The sequence below is a fragment of the Brachionichthys hirsutus genome, chromosome 17, assembly GCF_040956055.1.
Source record: "Brachionichthys hirsutus isolate HB-005 chromosome 17, CSIRO-AGI_Bhir_v1, whole genome shotgun sequence".
NCBI lineage: Eukaryota > Metazoa > Chordata > Actinopteri > Lophiiformes > Brachionichthyidae > Brachionichthys > Brachionichthys hirsutus.
The window spans coordinates 7,635,664-7,645,363 of NC_090913.1; the positions used below are offsets into that span (position 1 = coordinate 7,635,664).

Genomic DNA, 9,700 nt, shown 5'->3' on the forward strand with positions numbered 1-9,700 from the left:
ACATCTGTTTAATCATCTAGATAATGTGATCAGGTCGTTTAACGTGACCTTTATGCTGATTATCATCACATTGAATTTCTTTAAGTTACAGGATGAATGTAAAAACCATGTGCAAATTCCTCCTTGGAGATCCCGTCACCGCAGGCCTTCGCTCTCATCCAAGTTCTTTTTGACACTTGAAAGAAATGTCTCACAGCAGGGAGCTTGATTTCTCGCTCCCTGTTGATATTGCTGTCATACTGCCAATCCAGAAACCGCAGGCCTCCGTTAGCACGACATCTGTGACTGTTCTAAGGATGGAATTATCTGAGGAGTTATAACATCTGACCCTTTAAGGGTTTCTGTCCAGCCTGAACTGTAGCTCAAAGCTACAGCTAGAATACATTTATTCTGGGCATACTAGAAACAGTTGCTTCTACCTAATGCAGAATCAGGGTATGGTCCAAATGGCTCAGGATCAAATGGCGAGGGCTTATTTTTGCTGTAAACTCTATAATCAGATCTGGCCCACTGCTATATAAAATGCAGGAGGAGAAAATTCAAGCTCTTTCACTGGGCAGTATCTTATAGTATATGGTATAGAAGGTAGGAAGACACTGAATACAGAAACAGTCCTAATTTATATTCATTTAAATACCTCTTCAGAGGGATTGAGATTAAAGGGTTAGGTTCTGCTTAGGTTCACCCAGACTCCCCTTGGAGTACAGACATTGGTGGCGGTGGTGGCTGATGACCCTGCTGAAGCTGATCAATGATGGAGCTGATTAGGTGGTAATGTGGAGCAGGAGGTCGTGCAACAGCGGCATGATACAACAAGAGAAATGGAAAGCTGTATTTAAAAAGACGGCAGCAGGAAGATGAGGAGGAAGGCAATGAAGTTTTGTCGCTGCCACTGAATAGATGTGACCAGCTGAGAAGAACAGCTGCTAACTCAGATGGCAACCACAGGTGGGAAGGTTAGACTGATCATGCGTAACAGGTGTGAATAGCACATTGGATCGTTCTGAACTTGCCCCAGAGTTTCATGTAATCTCTCTGTTTACGTAAACTGCATGACATAGTGGGCATCCTGGTAGGAAACTCTGCTATTGTGTGGCAGCTGGATTCCTGCTGCAGCTCTATATAAACACATGTACGTTCTCCTTATAAATAGTTTACAGAGACAGATCCATACCAAGGCGGTCACGTAGAGAAGCAGACGGTGAAAGCAGCCAATGTAGCTGGATGAAAAATATCCTTAAAATACTGCATTATCCATTTTGAAGCTTGATCAAGACAAAGCTGCAAATCTACTTATTATGTCGTCATGTAATACTCCAAGCGACGTCCACCGGTGCTGTAACTAGATAAGCACAGAGCCTGACAAATTGACTCACCAGTCACATTTAGAGCAAGCACTGACTAAAGACAGTTGGTTTGGTCATTAAGTTTCCTGATCTACCTCAACAGCTGTAAGTCTAAACTTGCCGCCCCTAAGTTGAACAGCGACTCATAGTGAGTTGGGGGGGAAAAGGGGACTTGAAAATAGGACAGAGCAGTCTGGCCCCTTTCTCCTTTGAACCAGAGTTGCAGAGAGACAGAGCGAGCAGAAGAAGCGACACTTTGTGGGAAGCTTGTTGAGGAGAGAAGCCGCCGGGACGCAGAGGACTCTGTCTAGTGTCCACCTTGCAGAACATTGGATTTTGTAGTTGTTGTTTTCTACAAATATATAAGGTGAAGAAAAGTCACTGAAAAGAAATCTTGTCACCTGGAAAGATGCACAAGCGCACAAAGATCAATATTGCCATCTTCGTGCTGGTGGTGGGTATGATTTGCATGTTCACAGCAGTGGTAACGGACTACTGGGCAGTGCTCAGCCCACAGGTTAATCACGCCAACGAGACCTGCGAGGCAGCCCACTTTGGCCTGTGGAGGCTGTGCAAGAAGCACATTTACATCAGCTCGGAAAACTACGCGGAGGGACACGGCTGCGGGCCCATTAGCCTGCCTGGAGGTAAGAAGGAAACAAAATGCTATTATTAGTAGACAAGTTGAATTAAACATTTCACTTTTTGTTCCTATTACTGTGAGATTTGATCACAAGTGTGGTTCTACTTGGTGTGAATATTGTCTGCCTGTTATTGTGAGCTACTCCGTGCATCCAGCGAAGAGCTCGAGGTATGAAGCTTCTAAGAATAGTCTTGATGCAGTGGACAAATCATATGACATTACGACACTTCCTTTTGAAATAGAATAAAGGTCAAGTTCTAAAAAAGCCATTGACAGCTTCCCATAATGCAAATATAAGTATCCTCTGTGAGAATTTACAGTCTGTTTAAAAAAAAAAAAAAAGTCAAAATAATCAGTCATCCGTTTCAAAAGTAACAAAAACTTACAAACAACTTTATCCATCTAATCCACAATACATCTTTTTAAATTTAAAGAACTTTGAGGCCCTCTCAGAGTTGCAGACTGAAATAAAATAAAATGCATGTAAACAATGTTCAGCAGTGGCCAATGATGGTGACTCACATCTCAGCGACTTGCAGTCAGGCGTCGCTCATATATCGAATAGTGGCAAGTTTACAGGCATGGTGACGGTTATCTGAGAAATGATTATCCGCCTTAATGCCTTTCTGACCTTGTAAACTTGGAACTCAAAAATCTAAAGCCGCCACCAGAATACGTCAATTGATTGTGATTGTAAGACACTTTGGAATCTCTCATGCGCTGCACTGCAGGGTCATTCCTGAAACATATATGGCATGCCTAAGGTCACTGGACCAGGCTAGGCAGGCATGTGCTGAATACACCAAATTGGCTTGGCAATTGGTAAATTCTTATCAGCAAGTTAAGTTCGCAGAGAAAGGGTATGGATAAACATACAATATGGTGGTTTCATTCATTCATCTTCTTGAAGGCAAGACAAACGTAATCATCTCGTCTTTAGCCGCTTATCTGAAATATGGGTCAAGGGAGCCCATCCCAGCTGGCCACATGTGAGAGGCAAGGTACGCACTGGATGAGGCGCCAGTTCATTGCAGGGACACATGGGAGACAACCAACCCCTCATGCTCACAGTCATAATAAGAATTTTGGAGTAACAAATTATCCTAAATTGCGTGTTTTTGGGAGGAAGCCAGAGAGAACCCACTCAGACACGGTAAGACACGCAAATCCAGCAGAGAAAGGCCCCAAGAGAATCGAACCAAGGGCCATATTGCTTTAAGGCAACAGCGCTACCCACTGCAACACAGTGCTGCCCAAGACTGAGTTTATTATATTAAATTAAATGTGTGATGCCGGGCACCATATAGCTTTCAGTAAGAGTTACTGTATATCACAGCCACATGTCAGCCTCTGATTCATAGCAGGACATAAACAGACTGGGAGGTGAGAGACACCCATCTGGAAAGTATGAGCTGAGCTGTTTTTTAGGTCATGGCTGACAGATTGTCAGATGATCTCAGAGAACTTAATGCGTATCTGACTTGTATGTCTATGCATGTCACTTCAATCCACACACAAAGAAAGACGGTTACATGTAAGCCAGAAGTCATTTTTTTCATGTTGCCATAACTCACTGGCCAAGCTGTTGTAAACTCTAAAAGGAAAGACATCAAATGCAAGGACTTGTGTTTCTCCTCTATTTGACATTTTGGTAGTTATTTCTTTGGTTGTAGCACACAATGCCAGGCAGCTACTATAATATATTCACTGTGGTCTCATAGAGAGAAATGCTGTGATAAAAAAAAAAAAAAACTATTTTAAATAATAATGTGCAAACTAGTCACTAAGCAGTTGTTGTCGGCATGCAAATTCTCAGCTGTCATACATGCAAGCCATGAGGGTCAAGTGTTAATGGCTAGTCCAGCTTTGACTGACAGGGCCGTCTGCAGAGGCAGCAAACTCTTCCCACGAGACCCTGCTGCAGTTTTGCGTCTTCCTGTAGCCGACGCACAAGCTCAAATTACTTTACTTCCACCATACATGGAATGCATAGTATAAAATGCATATGAACCGCTGGTATCTTGCCATTACAGGCATTAAAGGAGCATTAACAGGCCAGGGTCAGTCTGGATGTTCATGGTTTTGGGATATTGGTAGGGGAGTAGGGAAGCAACATAAAATACAGATGTTGACAGAGTAGTGCTACTTGTTTATTGAAGTAAAGAAGTGGGGGGGGGGGGGTACAACGCAGTATTAGGTTCAGACCGTTTCATTAGCTGAATCAAATCGGCTAGCTCCAGTCCATAGACTATTGCAAAGTTAACAGTAGGATATGCCTCCGAAGGGGCACAGCAGGGCGTCAGCGCTAAATCACCGGCACAAAGATTGCCAGCTTTCCCAGTCTTCTGAGCACTGAACAGCTGAGTGGGATCACATGGTTCAAATGATTGACTTACAAATGCTCCAAAAATGAGCTCACCCCATACGTCACTCAGCATTTTCAGAAAATGGGATGCAGAGTTCTTGCTGCGCTTGGTGCTCCTATGCAATGTGCTCAAGGCTGCGAGTTGAGTCGAGTGCAGTCATACCTGTTTGCTATGACTGTGGGTAATTGTCCCTGATGGACCCTTGATTTCCACCGTTGTTCCTGTTATTTAGAAAGCCTGGTGTTTCCACTGATAACATTTACCTGTGGTATTGAAGGTTGCACATGGATGTATAAACCAAAATTGTATGGAAGTGCAATTTTTGGCTGCCTAAAATGATTTAATTTATTGGTAAATAGAACAAATGGTCAGCTTCGTACCAGAAGTACAACCACATGAAGAGACTATCACACATTCATGTGCCCTCTGCACTGAGAAAGCTGGAGCTTGTTGCTTAGTAACAACCTCTGTTTTGTTTGATGGCCAGTTCCTACCCTCATTCTTAATTTTTTTTTTTACTATGTGCAGGCTATTATCATATAGCATCCAACATTATAAGAAAAAGTACTGCATCTAAAAATGCTTGTATCATTTAAGTGTATTTTGATGGCTTCCAGGGTATACAGGATATGTAGGTCCACCAGCACATTAACACCATGCGTCATCAAACACTACCAGTCAGTGATATCTTAACATTCAGTACTACATATTTTCAAAGGAAAGTATTTCTGTCATGCTCCACGATAACATTGCATGAAAAAAAGGAATGACTAACATGCACGATACGACACCTCTGCGTGTGATCTAGTGATAAAGACACTTTTAGAAACGAATGCAATATGAGCCTCTCAGGCTGCATTTGGCCTAACCCAATAGCAATTTTCACATTGACAATCAAACTCGCCAAAGCAGGCCAGAGTCTGCACGGCATCACAAAAAGCATTTTAGCTATAGAATAGAAATAGAAATAGAAAGCCTTTATTGTCATTGCATAGTGGCTACACAATGCAATGACTATGCTACACTATAATAATAACCTGGTGGTGTTAGTGTGAGATGCATTTCTCAAACAGATATGGCATGGTGAGAACGTCAATAGGGTGGGTAGCATACCGGTATTCACATGGAGACTGCAGGTGGAGTTCAGAAAACGGTTCCCTTTCTTGCATAGATTGTATATTGGAATAAGAAGACATTCCAATTTCATTAGAAAATCAAGCCATGTTTAAATTGTTCATCCACTACAGTATATAACTGTGAATTAATCTTTATTTTCTCTTCACAGAGGAAAATTGCACTTACTTCAGACACTTCACTCCGGGGCAGGATGCTGAGATATTTGAATATAAAACACAAAAAGGTAGGTTTCTGTTTGTTCTCATACATCCATGCCATACAGTACAAAAATCAAAGAGGATTCATTTTTCTTTAAATCAATTACGCCCCTTGGACACGCCAGTATATGAATATAAACATCAAACTGCCTGCTTCATGGTTTCCTGGCATACCTCATCCACTGCTTTGTGAGTTTCATTCATGTTTCATTAATGGCTGCAGCACAGCCATAAATGCCACAGCAGGTGTATTCGACTGTCAATGACAAAAACCCTCAGAAGTCCAGAAGTAGCCCTTGATCAAAGGCAAAACCTTTTCCCAACATTTACCCTTCCAAAATTCAGACTTTCTACACAGGTTTTTTTTTTTTTTGTCCTATATGATTTTATCTTGTATGTAGCGTCCATATAAACACAAATGCGTTCTTCCTCAGGGCATAACATTCATAACTCACAAGTCTCTGCACCATGATTGTAAATTCAGTTTTATGTTTCTATGCAGATATATCTGAAAATAATCGGCAGGCATCAGAGCCACGATGGACCCCTTTCTTTCCTATTCTATCTACACTGAACATACCAATGTCGATATAGCCGAGCCCATGCGTGATTTAGATTTCACACCAGGCTTCTGTGAGCTTCAAACACAAAGAAGTCTAAGTGTTGTCTACTTTATGGATCTGTGGGCTGTCAAAGCCCTCAGAAATGTAATTAATGGTTGTATGATTGCGCTGGTTTCTATTCATACCTATGTATTGTATTCCAGGGAGAACTCCACAGATAAGCATGCAATCTCAGGGAATGTATAGCGTTGAGGGTGCGGCCCGTTCTCCCCTACCAACGCAAGATGAAGCCCCCCCCCCCCAGGGGAGTGCCTCTCCTGTGGGCATAGCTCACAGGCGAACAGGCGGCAGATCAAACGCCCTGCATCCTGCCCACAGCTCGGAAAAACAAGCCAGCTGCTGTTGCTATTACAGACGCCATGCCTCTGAACACACGAGAACCACAGTCATACGGCATATGTTGAATTTAAATAGCGTTGCTTTCAGGAGCCAAACATTTAAGAGAATCAAAATTATAGTGGTTCACAAACAGGTTTGAAATGTAAGACTGTTTGTACTGTTATTATGAATCAGAGTAAATCCCAACCTTGTTTTAATCTAATTAAAATATAGAGAAGGATTGTGGCTCTACAGACACAATGAAAATGTACAAATCACAGTTGATTTAACCCAAAATGTACTGTACATACGGTATATCGTGGACAATATGAAGCCAGCCATGGAGCTTGAAGTATTTATTTCTCCCCCAGAGTACAACATCTCTGCTGCAGCCATCTCCATCTTCAGTCTGGCCTTCATGATCCTGGGCTCTCTGTGTTTGATTGCATCGTGTTCTGGTAAAGGAAAACGAAGAGACTACCTCCTCAAACCTGCTGGCATGTTTTTTGCCTTTGCAGGTGAGTTCAGCTGAACAACAAGCTTTTATATTCCTGCAGCCTTCAAGATATTGAATGTAAAAATTGTTACCTGGCCTTTACGTTAGCATGTCTTAACGCATCTCTCTTGCACAGGCCTCTGTGCCTTCATCTCACTGGAGGTGATGCGGCAGTCTGTGAAACGCATGATCGAGAGCGAGGACACAATCTGGATTGAACACTACTACGCCTGGTCCTTCGCGTGTGCTTGCACTGGCTTCATTCTCCTCTTTCTCACTGGCATTGCCCTCCTGATCCTCTCCATGCCCCAAATGCCCAGGAATCCATGGGAGACTTGCATGGATGCCGAGCCGGAGCCAGTGGAGTGAACAGCTAGACAAACAAGTGAATACAGGATGACAGCTGAGTGAGTCATTTGCTTTGAGGACCGATGATAGATTCATTTCAAATACATATGAGCGTAAGTTCAGGATGGCCGTAACATGATTGAGTGTGGGTGGACCACAGCCATGATGGGGTATTTACCTCCAACACAATTATACCGCAGCTTGAGGATGGACCTTCGTTGTCAGAGATCTGATTGTTTCTTTATCCTGTACACACTGAGAGAGTAAAATAAAGTTTTCTAAAAATCCATCCAACAGTTATGCTCGAGAGCAGGGCTTATATTTAACCCAAGGTCCAAAAACGCCGAAAACGTCCCAGTAAGTGCCCATATGGAACCAAAGTCAAGCATTAGTAAAATTATATACTACATATTAAACAAATAATCTATTTCTTCATTAATTCAACATGATTTCCCAAATGGCATGAGAATGGAACAATGACGTTCCACTTATTTATGGACTGTGTTATGTGGGGTATCTTGTACATATCTTATGTTCACCTGTTGCCTTTTATTACTCGACTTATGCATTTGAATGTTATGTTGTGCATTTCTAGATTTAGAAAGACTCCTTATATATAAATAATGTTCAATAAAACATGATCTTAGGGAATAAATGGCTGATTTTAAGTATAGTATTACAGAGTAGTGTGTGTGCGTGCATGTTTGTGTGGCAGGCTGAATGCTCAGTCTGCAACACTGACCATTTTGGAAAACGTTCAGTTCTAGCAGGTGCACATACAAGGACTCTTACTTTCCTGTGGACAACGTCCAAACCAGACTGACACAAAGCATTCTCTGTTCATTTTCCTGTCATCTTTATCCTTTTGAAACAGCAGCCATGCATTTAACCTTTTCATAAAACCCCTTCATGATCTGTATTTGCCAAATCCATGAGCAGACAGTTGCAGGCAAAAGGCCAGTACCCTTCCAGCTATTGCTGACTTTAGATTAATTTATTTTTTTCTAGAAAATAACTTTCAATGTCATTAAATGCCTGAGACAAAAGGAAAGAAGATGACATTCTGGTATCCAGTCTTATGTGCAGTTTCACGCGGCGATGCTGCACATCAATGTAATTCCATGATCGATGGGAGGTTGCATTTGTTCTGCATTTTTCTGCAGTGTAAATAACATTGCCGTAAAACTACAAAGTAATCAAAAACAATTAGTAAAAGAGAAAAACTGACGCTGCATTCAAACTTTCAATTAAGAGAAAAAAGTTTTAATTATCAATAAAAATTGAGTGCAAAAAATACTTAAGCAGAGGGAATAGAGTTTCATTTGATAATGTATTTCAAGTTTTTGTGCAAAGCCAACTCCTACTTGCAAGCTGCAAACATCCATGCTGTGACCATATTCAGGACAAATGTCTGTTTGGTGGGGGGTTTCCTTCCGTGGTGGAAAAATAATGTTGGGAAAATAGTAGTTGACATAAATAGTAGTACTTGATATAAATTTGATCTAACACAATTTAGTTTTTTTCTTTATTTAAACATGGCATGCAGTTTAAAAAAGATTTTGAATACAGTTGCTATTGTTTTTGCGTTATGACTTTGTAATGAGAATAAAACCCCTTATATAGTTACAAGGACCTTTGTCTGCGTCTTCTTTCCCCAAGGTACATTTGACATTCATTCACCTTCCCGAAGACGAGACGACTGATCGTCAAGCATAGAAAAAGAGATGGATAATTCTATTTGGTTTGCGTACACGGGGGTCGTCGACCAATTGGTTCCGGGGGTTTTGTCGTATGCCGACTAGGTCACAAGACGGCCCATGTTAAATTACCGCAAGTATATTATGCTGCGTCATAAGGAAAATATCGGAGTAGAAAAAGACAATTTCCTCTTGGTAGACATTGTGGTTGAGAAACTGTCGTACACGCAATTTGCTTGCTCGTACGGTCATAAAGTCAAACAGTCGCATGTCGCATAGGTCGGAAGTAGACGACCCCCTGTACTTTCCTTTCATCCACCACATACAAAGTACCGGTATTAAAATTCAGTGAAACTTGACAACCTTCGGACTCTGTGTGTTCCAAGTGCTGATGCGTCCCACAGGAAATGATAAAACTATAAATAAACAAAGTGTGATTTGACAAAACCGAGTTACGGCTCAAAAGTGAAGCTAAGCCACCCAGCCAGACAGAAAGCCTTTACCTCTGTGTAGTACTACTGTGTAATGC

General features: G+C 41.7%; 1 protein-coding gene across 1 annotated transcript; it reads left to right on the forward strand.

The window, feature by feature from the left end:
• Window positions 1-1,490: 1,490 nt before the first annotated feature.
• cacng1a (calcium channel, voltage-dependent, gamma subunit 1a) lies at window positions 1,491-9,103 on the forward strand. The gene is made up of 4 exons (XM_068751028.1): window positions 1,491-1,993; window positions 5,641-5,715; window positions 7,002-7,148; window positions 7,263-9,103. The coding sequence occupies exons 1-4, from the start codon at window positions 1,756-1,758 to the stop codon at window positions 7,493-7,495; spliced, it is 693 nt and encodes a 230-aa protein (XP_068607129.1). The 5' UTR covers window positions 1,491-1,755; the 3' UTR covers window positions 7,496-9,103.
• Window positions 9,104-9,700: the final 597 nt, after the last annotated feature.

Bases quoted from the DNA above. Each gene is read 5' to 3' on its own strand.
- cacng1a (XM_068751028.1), top strand. From the start codon at position 1,756: ATGCACAAGCGCACAAAGATCAATATTGCCATCTTCGTGCTGGTGGTG. The intron at 1,994-5,640 runs GTAAGAAGGAAA...TTCTCTTCACAG, and splicing joins GCCCATTAGCCTGCCTGGAG to AGGAAAATTGCACTTACTTC. The intron at 7,149-7,262 runs GTGAGTTCAGCT...TCTCTTGCACAG, and splicing joins CATGTTTTTTGCCTTTGCAG to GCCTCTGTGCCTTCATCTCA.